Raw genomic sequence first — 18052 nt, 5'->3', positions numbered from 1 at the left:
CATGTGAAACCCTGTGTTCCACACTGCCATCGATTGGCTTTCGATACCAATGCAGAAAGCTAGATTCAATACTCCGGAGGGATTGCCACCCAAGGGGCCCTACAGGTTGGGACGTAACGGCCCTTCCACTCAGGGGGTTATGTTTTATATGCTGTTTTGTTTATATACAAAACCAATACATCCTTGGTTCATTCAGGATAGGGGAGATGCCTGATCCACATCTCTGTCCTACAGTTTCTCTTCCCACACATCACATGGCCTGTAGATTTCATCGTTGTGGGTTAATCTGGGAATCAGAAACTGAAACACCAAGGCTATGGCAGCATTGGTCTCCTTCCTGACACGCCCAACCACATGGAGTTTAGTTTGCTTGCCTCTTCCCTTTAATCTCATAACGGGTAAGAAATGAAACATCCTGTAGGTAGCACAACAATGACTCAATCAAGTAGATATTTCTGTTCTCTCAGTGTTTCTTCCCAACAATTGAGAGACATCTTACATTGGTCCTTCAGGCTGGAGCACTGGTCAGGGAGTAATCCCTGTGGTTGGCACAGATGATGCCGAGCCATAGATACCAAAAGGGGTACCCCAGGTGTACGTATCATCCCTGCATGTTTCATTGCTCACCAGAATCCCCACTCGCCTTGTACTCCCTCCATGCAAATGAACAATGTACCTGAGGGACCTGTATGTTCTCCATCATGCGGAGGGAAACACTTCCCCACATTCAGCTGTGCACTCTGACATTCCTCCCGAGGGGGCTCATAAGCATCCTATGCAGGGACAAACCCCATTCACAATGCCAACAAGCCAGGTGTGGGCACAGTAGCCATGTGGTATCCTTTTGGATGCCAATAGGATAATGCAACCAATGCTCCACTCTCCACCATTCAGGTATTCCCAAGAAGAACCAATGCCGTCCCCATGCATGGCTAAAGGCCTTAACCTCTCCTTAACCTGGGCCCCACCTCCCCTCCATGTGGGTCTCCAAGCAAGGTCAGTTAGTGTTGCTAACCCAAACAAGACCTCATCCCACACGTGGGGGGGGGCCTTATCCACCATGTGAGGGGTACCGGGCCTCCTAACCAGGCAATTTGCGCAGTATGTCAGCACATGTGCCCACCCAGAAGTCCTTAAGCCCGGTGGCAAGGCCTGTACCTTGGGGGTGGGGTATCACTTGGCCCCAAGTGGTTGGGAACAACATGGTTGGGGGGAATACAGCAACCCACAGTCAAACCTGAGTGACTAAACAGGTAACTTGGCTTCTCCTACCCCACTGAGTGCTCCTCAATATCTGTGACAGAAATCCACAGTAACACACAAAAATGCATTCACAAGTATGCTGCAAGAGCCATCCCCAACCCCACAGTCACGGACATCAAGGCTCCCCAGACTGTACACGTAGAGGCTGGTCAGCAGTAGGTTGGGGACACAGGCATATCCGGTAACAAGTCTCTGCACCAGTTCCTGTACACACACACCTGCTGTTCATCATCCCCCCTCACAAGCAAGTCAATGTCAATCGTGACATTCGAAATGGGAACCGCCCATAGAACACCTCAAAAAGGGGCAAAAGGGTCAGACGTGCACAAGAGAGCCAATGGCAATGCCCCAACCCAGTTTCAATGAAGCTCCAAAGCCCAACACGTCAAGTGTTTCTTTAAAAAAAACTTATCCATCCAGGAATTCTTCACCCAGCAAGGCTGCTTGACACTTCAAATCACGACATGAATGCCCGCTCCCTCTGTTGACAACCACAACCTATCCCCTCCCCACTTCTTCGAACACAACCGGGTGTTAAGGATCAACTTGGGGTCAACAAAAGGCTGGGGTCGTCGAACAGGTAGAGTCACTGTCCCTCTCGGGGAATGAGAGGCACCAAGTAGAGTGGGTATAGGCTTCTCAGGGCACGGATATATGCAAGGCTGTCCTCTGGATGCATACAGGCCTTCCCCAGATACTTGGCACCAATTTAGATATGCGGCATCACCCTAATTCCATCAGATATTTGGCATCAGTAACTACAACACTCCGGGACGTATGAGAAGCAGGAACAAGAAACCTGCGTCACGACCCTTTCCTCGAATCCAAAACAGGGCAGCCAATGGATGTTCCGTCATCATTGGCCTGGACTGGGAATGCAGATGGGGAACCCCGCTTTCGGGTTAGCCTGGCCTGTCACACTGCCAGTCCTTTCTGGGTCAGGACTGTTGTCCTCTGCTCAAGACAATCCTGAGGCTATTTTCAATTTGATCATTAGGCATTTTCTTTCCAACTTTCCTTTCCTGCTTGACCTTTTTGCCTTTCCCCAAAGTCCAAAATAGGGGATGTCCTCAATTGGGACTTGCGACAACTGCTGTTGACAACAGGTTAAATGCTTCACCCAATGAGCAATCCGGAGCAGGAGGCAAAAACAATAAAAACCCAAAGGGAAAACAATAATGAAGTCCACATCCGTCCCCCCTTGTTGGAAAACACAGTCTCATCACTCGAGAGGCCACAACAGAAATTCCAGCGCTTGAATGTCACGAAGGCCCTTTGGGTGGAACTGACAGTCCCATTCCCCCATCGCCTCATAGAGTCTCTCTTATGTCCAGCTGTTCTCCTGAAAAGTCCAAAGCAGTGTACTACATAAGTCCTATGTCTGTACACAACAATCTTTCAAGGCAGGCCAAGCAGTGTAAGTGGCTGGTTCAATATCACCCAGCAAGTGTCATGGTCAAATGAGGATCCGAACTCAGGTCTCCCCTTCCTAGCCCAGCACTCTAACCTAAGTGGCTGCCTACATACTCACAGATTCCTGTTAGGGCAATCAATCTCCATCCAGCGTACCTGACTTCAATTGTCAGTAACATTTGGCCTTTGGGATTTTCACTGTCCCCATCTAAGCCACGTGTAGGTAGTGTTCCAGCTCTCCATCTTCAGCCTTATTACTAGCAAGCTTGGTAGGGCAACAGTATCCCCATAAAAACCTATAAAAGAAACAGTCCTTGCCCCAAACAAAAATACTATACCTTTAAAATCTCTTTTGCGAGGTCTAAAGTCTCATGAAACAAACAGGCTTCTTTAATAAAAAATGTGTTGTCCATAGTCTTGCAGAAAAGTGAAGCCTGTGATAAACACAATTTATTATCAAATCTCTAATCAGGAGCTGTGAAAACAGGGTGTGGGTTTTACAATAACACACAAAAACTTGATCCCTTTAAAACTGGGAGGTTTCCCGGGTAAAATGCAAACTGGTCCTTTGGAACTCTCTGCTACTTGGTATAAATAATCTGGAGTCCTAAAGTTCCCTGTGAAAGCAAAGCAGGGCTGGCGGTAGGACAAATTTATAAATTTTTAAGCCTCAGACCCATTGATAATACTCTTAGTTTACATCAAAATCAATTAGCAGAAATATCTCATCCATATTGCAAAAATATAAAACAATAACTCCATTCGACTATTTGACTTGAAATCCTTTTTCCTTCTCACCCACAATAACAAGTTGCCATTCAGAGATCTTCCTTCTCACTCAATAGTCTCCATTGGCTCTGAATTTGACCAATTCCATGTTGGAGACACTTTTCCATGTATAGTCTATATAAAAAAAAACAACTTAAACAAAGTTAGAGGAACCGATATACCTGCTTGGTGTACCTACACACTTACACTCAAGCAATTTCATTACAGCCATAGGCCATACAGAAAACGTGACGAAAATTAAAAGTATACATTTATACAAGGCTTTTCTCCAGCCTCCCTTTAGCTCAAGAAAGTATTACAGGTTTGTAAATAAAGAAGTCATCAAAGGCCAGTACTACAGTATAAAATCACATTTGGCAAAAACAATTGCATCCCGTGTAACAAGGAATACACACGCAAGCTGACACTGGGAGAATGGAGTAGACAAAACCCGCCCTTTCTCCTGCATACCTTGCAACCATTTAGCAGCCGTCTCCCACTTTGCAGAAGAATCCAGCAACCTTTCTCCCCCTTTGCAGAAGGAGGAAAACCCACAAAAAAGCCACTAAAACACTTTCACATATATAACAAAAGTCCCATCAGCAAAATGAATAGGCAAAAAGGCAGAATACCCTCTGCATTCTAACAAAATGTGGAATTCCACACAAAACCTAACAGAAGCATAACTGGAATCATAACATCCCCCTGGAATCAACATAAGACACAGTCAATATTAAACAGTGTTAGATGGGGGGGACAGAGTTATACACAGTTCCCCTAGAATTAACATCAGGCATAGTAACACTGAACACATACACAAACACCCCCACAGCAACCCTGAAATTAACATCAGACGCAGACAATATTTAAACAAAGCTCTTGATGGGAGGCAGAAAAGCTCACACGTTCGTGATACAATTAAATATCATTTCAAAAGCACACACACATACATAGCTCCCCTGGAACTAACAGCAAACGCAGTTAACCTTCAGACAAAGTGTTTGGAGGGAGGCAGATAAGTTCGCAGGTTAGGGATACAATCAAATTCCATTTTAACAAAATGAACAGTTACATACTTTAGACTGCATTTAAACAAAATAAAACTGTGGTTCCATTTAAATACCATTTAAATAAAAACTTCCCTTTTGTCCTTCAATCCACATAGCAATACATTCCATCCAAATTCCCCTTCTTACTTACAAACTTTCCGCTCTCCTAAGCAGTGCGCTCTAAAGTGCGCTCCTTCACCCCTTCTCCCCCTTTCTCCCAGCCAAAACAACTAACCGAACACAGATAACATGATTCCAGCAGGAAGGAAGGAAGAAAAGAAAAGAAAAGAAAAAAAGAAAGAGGGGAAGGGGAAAAAAACCAAAAAAACCAGCCTTCCCTGCCTTTTTCAATTTCAGTCCACAAACTTTAGAACATATAATGTTAAGCAAACCTCCCAGGCAGAAGTGGACCACCAACTGGACAGAAGTGGATAACCAATTCCCACCCAGGTACAAAACAATAGAAGTTGCAATATCACTTCCAAAAGCCATTTCATTCCATCCAAGTCATAACAAAACCATATTTTTGACAAAGACCAATCATTTTGCCTTAACGGGACGCCACCCGCAAGGAACCAGTCGGGTCTATAAAACACATTCCAACGGGGCTCATGACTCCCCTTTCAAAATGGCTCTGAGCATTCCCCATCACTCTATGGGGCTTGGGAGCGGGACTGAAACCAAGTGGGACCTCCACCCACCCTGTGCACCTGGACTATTGTGTCCAGGCCTGCACAACACTCACCCGTTCCCTGGGACTCTAACCCTTGCGCGCTTCTCAACCAGTGATCTGCCTCTCTGGACTCCTCACTTGTGGTGGCCACTCGGGGGCTGCTCTGCTTGTGAAAAAGGACCCGGGAAACTGCCCGGTAGCCGGCATGCCCTTTTCACCCAGCAAGAGCCCCGGAGGGGACGCACCGCCCAGTGGGGGCCCTGATTGCACCCCATATCCGAGTCACGGCACCACTTGATGTAGGGTAACCTTGTCCCCAGTAAGGAGGTTCGTTCCTGGGCAGATGGAGCCCAATAATCATCAGCCCAGGCAAGATAACAAGATCAAAGGTTTTATTCTGCCTTAAGAACAGAGGTCTTACTTTGGCTATTTGCTCAAAGTAAGACAAAGGAATATTCCAACATCCATACCTTGATCCATGACCAATGCAAAAGTCATCCTCACAAGAAAACAACATATGATGCCAAGGTGCCTAACCAAGGCCAGAAAACAAACTCTAAACACGTACGCAGGCAGACTGCCAACATCTTCCTCGTCATATCAACCCCTTCTACAGATCAACTTCAGCACATTCCACAGACGGTCGCAGTAACCTATGGGGGATGGAATATTACTGGAGAAACATAGTTTTGACAATGCTTTGCACTGACAAGCAAAGAAACGTCTCTTGCAGAGAACCATTATTTCAAACTAATTCAGGCTGTGCAATTCTATGCATTTCTAATTTATTATACATTATGGGGACCTTGCGGTAGAATGCAGCCGCTCGTCCTGGCAACGGAGCCCGCCTCCACGCCGCCAGTGTGCTATTCCAAGCTGGGCTGGCGCCACGTTCCTCAGTGCTTTTCCGACCACCGTTGCATTCGGACCTCAGTCTGTCACTCCTCATCGGAAAGTGCTTCAGAAAACTTTTTGCTATAGTGAGGTTCGTTCATATATAAAATTTTATTTCTTTTAATGGACGGTTAATTCGGTTATTTGACTGGTCATTTGGCTTCCGGACAACGTTGGCGTTTTTGACCCTCAGAACAGGCTTGGGACTACACTTCTGCTTGTCGTTCTGGCTGAGGAGAAATGGAGCTTTAAGGGGTGCAAGGTATCCGGAGCTAAACTCCCCTTAAAGACCTCCATGGTTTGTGCTTCGTCTGCCCTGGAGAAGAGCACAATGTTTCTGCTTGCAAGACATTTCTCTTTCTCAAAACAGACGCACAAAAACCAGACTCTGAGACTTTGCCTTTGTACGTAGCGGGGCGTAACTACCATTAGGCAGGGGGAGGCCGTCGTCTCGGGGCCCCACTGCCTGGAGGGGCCCCCCAGAGACCCCTCACAGGACTCCCCATTGCCCCCTGCCCAGCCCCAAGGCCCTTCAACCACTTGCCCCGCTTGCCCTCCTCCCTCCTGCTGGTCCTCCTGGCCGGCAATCACAGCAGCAGGGCAAGCTGCTTCTCTCCCTGGCGCCTCTCAGCTGGTGGGCGGGGGGGGGGCAGCGGGGCTTGCAGGGAGGCCTCCGTGTAGGCCCCAGTGAAGTCTGAACTCGAGTCGGCTGGCAAGCCCCAGGAAGAAGCCTGGCACAGTCAGAGTGGCCACGGCAGCTCTCTGCAGCAGACCCTCTTCTGCCCAGGCCAGGCAGCTCAGCCTTTGCCAGGCAGCATGTGAATTCCTTTTGTGGTTACACTCCCCCCCCCACCCCCTATATAGGGATCTGCTTGCCATAGGGCTTTGATGGGGGGGGGTGGAGACTGAGAAGTCTCTGAATATTTAATTTAAAACTGATTGGAAAATTTGCTGGCTTAAAAAAAACCCTCTAAAAAGTCCTATAAGTGGCTTGTTTCATGGCAGGAAATTACAAAAACTTCTGGAACAAATTTATTTATGTATTAATCAATTCATTCATTCATAAATACACTTACGTTCAAGTTGTTTTGCAACCCAGGTCTGAGTGAGAACTGAGACATGAGTGAGAATTGTGACGCATGTGTTGTGCTTTTATATTGTCCCCCCTTAGGGTCAGTCTGGCCCACCTGTGAATGCAGCACCTCCATCGGTCCAGAGGAGGAGGAGGAGGAGAGGTGTGTTCAAGGGCTTGCAAAGCCTCTTGTGAACAACCTCCTGGAATAGAACTTGACTGAATTGGTTCAGGATTCTGAGAAAACAGACAGAGGCTCACCCTGCAGGGTTGAAAGTCTCCTTTGCTAATCTGCAGCGAGGGGCCCATTTTAATAATTAGTGTTTCTAGTGTGTTCTAGGCATTAAAAGTAGCACAAATATATAGTATTCAATGTATATCACTATATATTGTGAAGTGTGTGTGTGTGTATTCAGTGAAATGTATTTCTTGGCAGCATACTTATTTTGAAATATCAGACTTAAATCCTTGGAAGCCTGGGGTGTGTGGAGGCCCTGGACTTTGGGGGGGGGGGGCATTTTAAAATCTCTTCTCAGGGCCCACTCCAACCTTGCTATGCCCCTGAGCGCATTCGGCTCCGCTCTTAGAGCTCTACTTCGAAAATGGAGCACAATGCAGAGAGCTTCACAGTTGAAAAGGGAGCTGCATCTGCTGTCCACAGAGCCACCACCGGGTATTCCTTGCTGGCAGACTGGAAGTCGCTTAGATGAACTTCAAGCTCATATCCTTGGTTTTGCAAATACACCATATGAAAAAGGAATTTTTGACTTGGAAATAGTTGTGCCTGAAAGGTATCCATTTGAGCCTCCGAAGATGCGCTTCCTGACTCCTTTTAAAAAAGGTTTTACTCCCATATAATTCTTCTCTTCTCATTTGCTCAATTTTGTACATCTGTTTTTTGTATGTTTTGAATGAGGACAGAAATGTGAGAATAAAAGCCCCCTGCTTACTGGGCAAAGAGGCACCTTTTTCTCTTTGTAAACCGCCCTGAGCCATTTTTGGAAGGGCGGTATAGAAATTGAATTTTTTATTATTATTATTATTATTATTATTATTATTATTATTATTATTATTATTATAAAATTTCTCGGTGGGGGGGCCCGTTTAAGAATCTTGTCTCAGGGCCCACTCCAACCTAGGTACGCCCCTGGTACGTAGTCCGGAAGCTTCAGTTGGTACAGAACGCGGCGGCCAGGTTGGTCTCTGGGTCATCTCGGAGAGACCACATCACTCCTTTGTTGATGGAGTTACACTGGCTGCCAATAGGTTTCCGGGCAAAATACAAAGTGCTTGTCATAACTTATAAAGCCCTAAATGGCTTAGACCCTGGGTATCTAAGAAAACATCTTCTTCATTATGATCCCCACCGCTCATTGAGGTCGTCCAGAGAGGTCCGTCTCCAGTTGCCGCCAGCTCGGCTGGTGGCCATACGGGGACAGGCCTTCTCGGTTGCTGCCCCGAGACTGTGGAATGCGCTCCCTGCTGAGCTACGATCCTCCCCATCTCTGACAATTTTTAGAAAGCATTTGAAAACCCACCCAAGCTTTTTCTGTTCTTTAAATTGGAAGGTTTTAATTCATGGTTGATTTTTAAATTGCTGGGTTGTTTTAGGTTTTTGTATGTATTTTAACTTGTTTTATGCTATTGTTAACCGCCCAGAGACGAAAGTTTGGGGCGGTGTAAAAATGTAATTAATTAATTAATTAATTAAAATTCAGCTGTGCAAAAGATGGTTCAGAAGTAGGAGCTGATTTATGGAGTTTGAGTGGGTTCTGAAGGTCATTTGGTCCCCTGGTCATGGGTGTAGCCACCATTGGGCAAGGGAAGACAGTTGTTTCAGGGCCCGCTGCCTCAAGCCCCCCCCCCGACATGTCACATGACTCCCCATTACCCATAGCCCAGCCCGGTATTTTTTAAAAATCTTTTTACATTTTTGTTGATGCATGGCCGAGCGATGGCTGCTGGGGAGTGAGCCAGGACATAAGTAGTCCTTCTCCTCCCCACCCGCCTCCACCGGCAGCTGCAACCTCACTCGTGAGTCCCAGAGCGATGGATGCAGGGTGTTCAGCCCCGGCCAGGTCTCTTGCCAACTGCGAGGTGCGCCTGCGCAGTGGAAAGAGCGTCGCAGCAATGGGGCGGAAGAGGGTTGGGGCCTGCCTGCCCCAGAGGGACACGCAGGGGAAGGAGATCACACCATAGGATGAGCTCTCGCTGCGTCCTGAAGGATGGTCTTCCCACTCTTCTCTCTGGCGCTCGGTCTGCCCAGTCAGGGCAGGGACAGTGCTGCTCGGTCAGCCAGGTCTCCTCCTCACCCTGTCCCCTTCCGTGGGCGTGGCGAGAGAAGCCTGTCTGCTCCGTGTGGCCTTGAGTTTCCTCGAGGTGGCAGGTGGGTGCTTCAGTTGGGCATCCGGGGCCTGTCGGGGCCTCCAGGAGAGCAGCAAGAGCGTTGGCGAGCTCTCTCCTCTGGGTGCCTTGGCCCAAGGGTGGGAAATCGTGTGTGGGGCTTGGCCGGGCGGCAGTAGAGTGGGCACAGTTGCCTGGGCAGGCAGAGGCGATCTGGGAGCCCTCGCAGTGGAGATAAAGCCCTTGTGTCCTTTGGGAACTAGTGCCATTCGAGTCTTCCCTGCGTGCTCCATGTGGGAAAGGGCAGGGAGGGAGGGAGGGGGGAGAGTTCAGCAGGCGATCGGCACCCTTTCTCTTTTCTTAGGGGGGAAAAGTGAAAAAGGAGGTTGAGAGGGGGAAAGAGGAAAGAGGGAAATGAAAAGGCAATCGATATCGAGTTGGAGAGAGAGAAGCTGCCCGGAGCACTGCAGGACTGGGAGAACTGGGGGTGGGGTCCTCCTCCCAGCATTCGCCACAGTGAGGCGCACCTCGCAGTTGGCAAGAGACGCGGCCAGGGCCGAAGGCCGTGCATTGCTCTGGGGGGGGGGGGCGAGAAGGACTACCAAAAATGTAAAAGACAAGTAACAAAGTCAACACAGAGATGTTTGGCGGGATAGGGTGGCTCCTAAAGCCTGCCGCCAGCCTGCCCCCCCTCTCTCCAAGCCTCCAGGCCTGCCCCATCCTTTCCCTCTTTCTGAAGCCTCCCTGCCCCCCATCCTCCCCCCCCCCATTTCTCAAGCCAAGCCTCCTGCCCATCCTTTCCCTCTTTCTTTCAAATGGAGATTTTTATTGGAAAGTTCTATGCTGGTCTCTGGCCATCATAAAGGTTGATTGACTGAGATCTAAAAGTTCAAGTTACACACCGCAGCGTCAAAACACTATCATTGGCCAGGTTTATTTACGGCAAGAAGTTGAACGGGTCTGATACAAGCATATTCCCTTAGCATCCTGCAATCAAGCAAGTACACAAGTCTATCACAGGTACACAAAAGCAAGATTGCTGGGTCATTTGACAATCCGGATCACATTAAAGAGTTCTTTACCAGCCATCCTCTTCTAAATGCGCCCCCTGCTGTGGTGCAAAGTCAATGTCCTTTTTCTGAATATGTGGGGGGGTTGTGCCAAGATAGTTAGCACAGGAATCCAAGATGCTTGGAAACAGGAACAGAAGGAGCAGCGGTTTTAGCTGCAGCATCTGCCATCCAATTACCCTTTGGCACTGGGTCATTTCCCTCTGGTGACCTCTGGTATGGATGACTGCAACCTCTTCTAGTCGTGTAACAGCAGTCTAGAGTTCTGATATCTGTGTCCCATACTTGACTTCCTTGTTTCCCACTGTTAAAATCTTCTTTCTTTCCAAGTGGCCCCATGAGTTGTGTAAAAATTACCTTGAAGGTGATGAGCTCTGCAAGCTGTGCTGAGATACCTGGAGAAAGAGATTCCACCACCAGGACTTCATGGTCAGTCACTACTGCATAGCCAGCTTACATTGTCCATCTTACATGAAGCTGCCTCCATCCATGTACAGCTCAAAGTCTGCATTTTGGAGAGGTTTATCTTTAAGATCAGGATGGCTTGGCATAGATGCAGTCCACAGCTTGCAAGCAATCATGTTCTTGGTCTTCTGTAAGCTCAAAAGGAAGTAAAGTAGCTGGATTAAGAACAAAAGTAGTAGCCATGGAAACCCCAGGATTCCCCACCAAAAGGGGGGGGGGAGTCAGCCATCTATTGCCCCAGACTAATCCCCTTTAGCTGGGAAATTTCCAAGGTGAATTGCAACCCGGTACTTTGGAACACCTTGCCACTTGCAGGGGTGAAAAAAAATCACTTCATTTCTTCAAATCTTCCGTCTGGGTTCTGGAATCTGAAGGTTCAACTACTGTGAAGGCAAAGGCAGGGCTGGCGGTGAGACAAATTAAAAATTTAAACCTTAGACCATTTGATCATTGGCTCTCAGTTTACATCAAATTCAGCTAGCAGAAATATTGCATAGATTTTGCAAAAACATGACAGTAATACAATTAGACTAATTTATCTTAAAATCCATTTTTCCTTCAGAAAATAGGTAAGAGACCATCTCAAGGAAATCAGTAAACATAACATATAAAGGCTGTTGATACTCAGTAGTGGCAGAAATATCAGAATCAACTTAATATAAGAATGAATGAAATAGAGCTTGCTCTCATGCCTAATGCATTTAGCCATAAGCAGCACTTTTGCAGAGGTGAGAAGATTCAGAACCCAGTTGGCCAGCTGGGACTCTAAAAGTTCCCCCTGTTGCTCAGGCCATGACCAATTTTATGTTCAATTAATACAATAACTGTGAATTTTGGAATTCAGTGTCAGAGCAAGTTTGGTCTGGAACAGTTTACCAAAAAAACACATGTCACTAGAATAAATACATTCAGAATAAATACAACAGAAACCTCATCTTCACAGAGATGAGCTATAAGATTGATGTAGAGTTGAATTCCTACACAGAACCAGAGCTTTGGGCTCCCGTTCAGAAACATGCACACACACACACACACACAGGCTTGTCTGTGTATTTCACAGAACAAGGGACTAAACAAAAGAAATTTTACAAAGAATTTTATAACATTATATATATAAAATTATAATATATATATAAAATTAAGAGCTAAAACCCACATTATAATATATATATAAAATTAAGAGCTAAAACCCACATTCTAGTCATTCTCCTAAGGCTGGAAGACCCCAACCCTCTTAAATACTTTTAAGCCTAGTCTTGATTCCAGGACCATGATAGTGATTTATCTCTCTATGGTTTCATCTTGCAGAGATCTTCCAAACTGGCTGAAAGAAGAAAATGGGTGAGTTTTAATTACATCTCTCTAACTCACGATATCTTAGCCTATATCTAGCTAAGCAGCATAAATATTCTTACTGTACCTCTAGTGTTTCTAGTGTGTTCTAGAGCCGGGTCTCACGATCCGTCAGACCCGGTTTCTTCGGGTGAGTGGGGAGGAAGCCCTGAGTGGCCGGATCGGCCGCCCACACAACTGCTGGCTCCGTGACGGAGCCGGCGAGGGCTGGGGGGAGCGGGGGCTTTTTGGCCCCCCCAGGCTCCAGCATGCCCTGCGCGAACACGCAGGGCATGCTGAGGAGACCCCCGGAGCCGGGAGGCGGCTTTTTGCCTTCCCTCCTAGGGTCTCCTCGGGAGTAGGCGTGGCATGAAGCCACGCCACAGCGACTCACGATCCTGGAAACCAGGTTTGCGGAGCACTCGCTCCATAAACCTGGTTTTAGACCCGTGATTTAGTGATTTAGACCAGGGATTTAGACCAGCGAGCCCAGTGGTTCCGAGGCGGGTAACCTGCCTCACTACGCCTGCCCTAAAACCAGGTTTGCGGAGCGAGAACTCCGCAAACCTGGTCTGAAAGATCGTGAGTAGCCGCAGTATTCCTCTCTTCAAAGCTCATGAGAGTCTCTTAGGGGCGATTCGCACAATCCGCAGAAATCGGGCTAGAAGAGCCGAGCTCAAGTTTTGCTGATTGCGAGAACCACCGGGCTCAGCTGCAAGCCCCGTGGTTCTAGAGTGGGTAACCCACTCAAGTACCCCACCCCTAAAACCAGGTTTGTGGAACGAGCGCTCTGCAATCCCGTTGTTTTCGATCGAGAGTAGCCGTGGTGCAGCTCCGCGCCACGGCTACTCACGAGGAGACCCCCCGAGGGGAGGCAAAAAGCCACCGCCTGGCTCCGGGGGTCTTGCCAGCATGCCCTGCGAGCACCGTCACGGAGCCAGCAATCCTGTGGGCGGCTGATCCGGCCACCCAGGGATCCCGCCCAGATCATGAGTGGGGAGAAGGGGCTTAGCCCGCTCTCCCCGCTCAGCTCACCCAACCGGGTCTCACTGATCATGAGACCCGGCTCATGGTGTAGCGGGATCACATCTCCTTGGGGTTGGTACAACCTCCCTCCCAGCTTCTGCAAATGGTGTATTTTTCAAATGGGTGTCACTGTTACAAAAACATCGTGATTCCATTAGAAATCTAGTTGGCAAAGCCTGTTTACAAAAAGCTGGCGGGCTCAGCTCAGCAAATCAACCTCTCTCTCTCTGACAGGTCAAGATCTCGGACATGCAGAGGCGTGGCACCCCAAGGCACTTGCTGCCTGGAGACCCTGTCTGCAGCCCGGCAGGAAACCCTCACCGAACCCCAACCCCATCCCCCCCAACCCCAACTCCCAATGCCAAAACCAACCCCCCCCACCCCCACCCCAACCTCGATCCCCAACCCTCACCCCCCCACTCCCCCCCCTCCCTCGCACCCAAATGCTAAAACTCCACCCCACCCCTCAACCCTCACCCCCACGCCCATGCCACCCCCAACCCACCCCATGCCAGCCCAACCCACCCCCAGCCCACACCACACCCCACGCCACCCACACCCCACTCACCCCAACCCCATGCCATCCCCACCCCATGCCACCCCCACCCCCATGCCACCCCCACCCCTATGCACCCCCACCCCCAACCCAACCCACCCCACACCCCACCTACCCCCACCCACCACCCACCCCCACACCACCTCACCCTAACCATCATCCTAACCCAGATCCTAACACTCATCCTAAATAGGCTTGTGCCCGAAACGCGCGCTCGGGACTTCCAGCCACTTCTGGCCGACGGGGGGAACGGGGCGGCAGGAAGGAACACTGCCGCCCCGAGGGGCTAAAAATTCAGAAAGCGCCAGCGGGGGAAACACAGCGGGGGGGGGGGTGAGTACACTCTCCCCCGCCCTTAAAGCCATACCCCCTCCGGCACCGATATTTTTCATGCACATCCCTAATCCTAAACCTCACACTCACCTGAACCCGCATACTCACTGGGAGGCTATTCACACGATTGAAGAACATCCGGGCTCGCCTCAGGTAGCCGGATTTTCTTCAGTCATGAGAATGACTAGGCTCGGCCGCGATGCCAGTGGTTCTTGAGCGGCTAATCCGGTTAGGGTTAGGGTTTTCAATGTTCAAAGATGAATGAGCTTGACTTATATTTTTCTTTTTTTCCCCAATTCAGTTTTTATTAATCCTCAATAATAAAAGCCTTGGTGTCCCTCTGTGGACACCAAGGCGTGTGTTCGTGCCTCCCTGGCGTGTACTGGGCATGCGCAAAGCGCATGCCCACAACAGTACAAGGGAGACACGACCGGCGGCCAGAAGCGGCTGCCCCGAAAAGGCCGGGTGTGCGGCGGCAGGGGAAACTGGCCGAGGCGGCGGCAGAGCCACCGACTCGGCCAAAAAAAGGGAGCAGAGGCCACAGGCGGCACGGAGGCCAGCGGCAGCACGGCAACCCAGAGCCGACCGCGAATGGCGCGGCCCGGCCGCGGAGGCCGGCAGCGGCGCCCCCAGAGTCCGCCTGGCCGCTGAATGAGGGGGAAAGAGGCGGCGGGGGAAGCCGGCCAAGGCTCCGCCGCCGCGCCGGAGCCGGGAGGAAGAATTTGGGGCCTGAAGCCGGGCAGGGGGGAGAAGCGGTGGGGGAAACTGGCCGAGGCGGCGGCAGAGCCACCGCCTCGGCCAAAAAAAGGAAGCAGAGGCCACCGGCGGCACAGAGGCCGGCGGCAGCACGGCGGCCCAGAGCCGACCGCGAATGGCGCGGCCCGGCCGCGGAGGCCGGCAGCAGCGCCCCCAGAGTCCGCCTGGCCGCTGAATGAGGGGGAAAGAGGCGGCGGGGAAAGCCGGCCAAGGCTCCGCCGCCGCGCCGGAGCCGGGAGGAAGAATTTGGGGCCTGAAGCCGGGCAGGGGGGAGAAGCGGTAGGGGAAACTGGCCGAGGCGGCGGCAGAGACGCCGCCTCGGCCAAAAAAAGGGAGCAGAGGCCACCGGCAGCACGGAGGCCGGGGGCAGCACGGCGGCCCAGAGCCGACCGCGAATGGCGCGGTCCGGCCGCGGAGGCCGGCAGCAGCGCCCCCAGAGTCCGCCTGGCTGCTGAATGAGGGGGAAAGAGGCGGCGGCGGAAGCCGGCCAAGGCTCCGCCGCCGCGCCGGAGCCGGGAGGGAGAATTTGGGGCCTGAAGCCGGGCAGGGGGGAGAAGCGGTGGGGGAAACTGGCCGAGGCGGCGGCAGAGCCACCGCCTCGGCCAAAAAAAGGAAGCAGAGGCCACCGGCGGCACAGAGGCCGGCGGCAGCACGGCGGCCCAGAGCCGACCGCGAATGGCGCGGCCCAGCCGCGGAGGCCGGCAGCGGCGCCCCCAGAGTCCGCCTGGCCGCTGAATGAGGGGGAAAGAGGCGGCGGGGGAAGCCGGCCAAGGCTCCGCCGCCGCGCCGGAGCCGGGAGGAAGAATTTGGGGCCTGAAGCCGGGCAGGGGGGAGAAGCGGTGGGGGAAACTGGCCGAGGCGGCGGCAGAGCCACCGCCTTGGCCAAAAAAAGGAAGCAGAGGCCACCGGCGGCACAGAGGCCGGCGGCAGCACGGCGGCCCAGAGCCGACCGCGAATGGCGCGGCCCGGCCGCGGAGGCCGGCAGCAGCGCCCCCAGTGTCCGCCTGGCCGCTGAATGAGGGAGAAAGAGGCGGCGGGGGAAGCCGGCCAAGGCTCCGCCGCCGCGCCGGAGCCGGGAGGAAGAATTTGGGGCCTGAAGCCGGGCAGGGGGGAGAAGCGGTAGGGGAAACTGGCCGAGGCGGCGGCAGAGACGCCGCCTCGGCCAAAAAAAGGGAGCAGAGGCCACCGGCGGCACAGAGGCCGGCGGCAGCACGGCGGCCCAGAGCCGACCGCGAATGGCGCGGCCCGGCCGCGGAGGCCGGCAGCAGCGCCCCCAGAGTCCGCCTGGCCGCTGAATGAGGGGGAAAGAGGCGGCGGGGGAAGCCGGCCAAGGGGGGAGAAGCGGTGGGGAAAACTGGCCGAGGCGGCGGCAGAGCCACCGCCTCGGCCAAAAAAAGGAAGCAGAGGCCACCGGCGGCACGGAGGCCGGCGGCAGCACGGCGGCCCAGAGCCGACTGCGAATGGCGCGGCCCGGCCGCGGAGGCCGGCAGCAGCGCCCCCAGAGTCCGCCTGGCCGCTGAATGAGGGGGAAAGAGGCGGCGGGGGAAGCCGGCCAAGGCTCCGCCGCCGCGCCGGAGCCGGGAGGAAGAATTTGGGGCCTGAAGCCGGGCAGGGGGGAGAAGCGGTAGGGGAAACTGGCCGAGGCGGCGGCAGAGACGCCGCCTCGGCCAAAAAAAGGGAGCAGAGGCCACCGGCGGCACAGAGGCCGGCGGCAGCACGGCGGCCCAGAGCCGACCGCGAATGGCGCGGCCCGGCCGCGGAGGCCGGCAGCAGCGCCCCCAGAGTCCGCCTGGCCGCTGAATGAGGGGGAAAGAGGCGGCGGGGGAAGCCGGCCAAGGGGGGAGAAGCGGTGGGGAAAACTGGCCGAGGCGGCGGCAGAGCCACCGCCTCGGCCAAAAAAAGGAAGCAGAGGCCACCGGCGGCACGGAGGCCGGCGGCAGCACGGCGGCCCAGAGCCGACCGCGAATGGCGCGGCCCAGCCGCGGAGGCCGGCAGCAGCGCCCCCAGAGTCCGCCTGGCCGCTGAATGAGGGGGAAAGAGGCGGCGGGGGAAGCCGGCCAAGGCTCCGCCGCCGCGCCGGAGCCGGGAGGAAGAATTTGGGGCCTGAAGCCGGGCAGGGGGGAGAAGCGGTAGGGGAAACTGGCCGAGGCGGCGGCAGAGACGCCGCCTCGGCCAAAAAAAGGGAGCAGAGGCCACCGGCAGCACGGAGGCCGGGGGCAGCACGGCGGCCCAGAGCCGACCGCGAATGGTGCGGCCCGGCCGCGGAGGCCGGCAGCAGCGCCCCCAGAGTCCGCCTGGCTGCTGAATGAGGGGGAAAGAGTCGGCGGGGGAAAGAGGTGGCGGGGGAAGCCGGCCAAGGCTCCGCCGCCACACCGGAGCCGGGAGGGAGAATTTGGGGCCTGAAGCCGGGCAGGGGGGAGAAGCGGTGGGGGAAAGTGGCCGAGGCGGCGGCAGAGCCACCGCCTCGGCCAAAAAAAGGAAGCAGAGGCCACCGGCGGCACAGAGGCCGGCGGCAGCACGGCGGCCCAGAGCTGACCGCAATTGGCGCGGCCCGGCCGCGGAGGCCGGCAGCGGCGCCCCCAGAGTCCGCCTGGCCGCTGAATGAGGGGGAAAGAGGCGGCGGGGGAAGCCGGCCAAGGCTCCGCCGCCGCGCCGGAGCCGGGAGGGAGAATTTGGGGCCTGAAGCCGGGCAGGGGGGAGAAGCGGTAGGGGAAACTGGCCGAGGCGGCCGAGGCCTGGCGGCGACGGAGCCAGGCGGGAGGGCGAATATGGGCCCTTTCCCTTCCTAGCGCCCGTTATTCAACGGGCTAGAATTAACTTGTTTTTAATAATAATCATAACAATCATAATCATAATAAACACAAATGGACTTCCCGCGCACCTCTCTTCATGAAATTACAACTATAAAGTTTACCCTTATTATATTACTAATCAGGAGAAACACAAATTTAAACTTTTATTATAGAAAAAAACACACCCATTAATCTACCCTACCTGCATTTGAAATTTTGGGCCTGAAGAATTTGGGGCCTGAAGCCG

General features: G+C 52.9%; 1 protein-coding gene and 1 long non-coding RNA gene across 2 annotated transcripts in view; one reads left to right on the top strand and one right to left on the bottom strand.

The window, feature by feature from the left end:
• The window catches only part of LOC128325762 (uncharacterized), a 50301-nt gene extending 36610 nt beyond the window's left edge, over positions 1-13691 (top strand). Inside the window, exons 8-9 of the mRNA XM_053251551.1 lie at positions 12319-12351; positions 13603-13691. Of these exons, the coding sequence (XP_053107526.1) occupies positions 12319-12338 (20 nt within the window). The 3' untranslated portion in view covers positions 12339-12351; positions 13603-13691. The remainder of the gene's footprint in view (positions 1-12318; positions 12352-13602) is intronic.
• The window catches only part of LOC128325813 (uncharacterized), a 28129-nt gene continuing 20467 nt past the window's right edge, over positions 10391-18052 (bottom strand). The window contains exon 2 of the long non-coding RNA XR_008307650.1: positions 10391-11413. This is a non-coding gene — a long non-coding RNA (uncharacterized LOC128325813). The remainder of the gene's footprint in view (positions 11414-18052) is intronic.

This window comes from Hemicordylus capensis, chromosome 1, assembly GCF_027244095.1.
Source record: "Hemicordylus capensis ecotype Gifberg chromosome 1, rHemCap1.1.pri, whole genome shotgun sequence".
Taxonomy (NCBI): Eukaryota; Metazoa; Chordata; class Lepidosauria; order Squamata; family Cordylidae; genus Hemicordylus; species Hemicordylus capensis.
The sequence above is the reverse complement of the archived record's forward strand: the minus strand, read 5'-3'. Positions and strand labels throughout refer to the sequence as shown.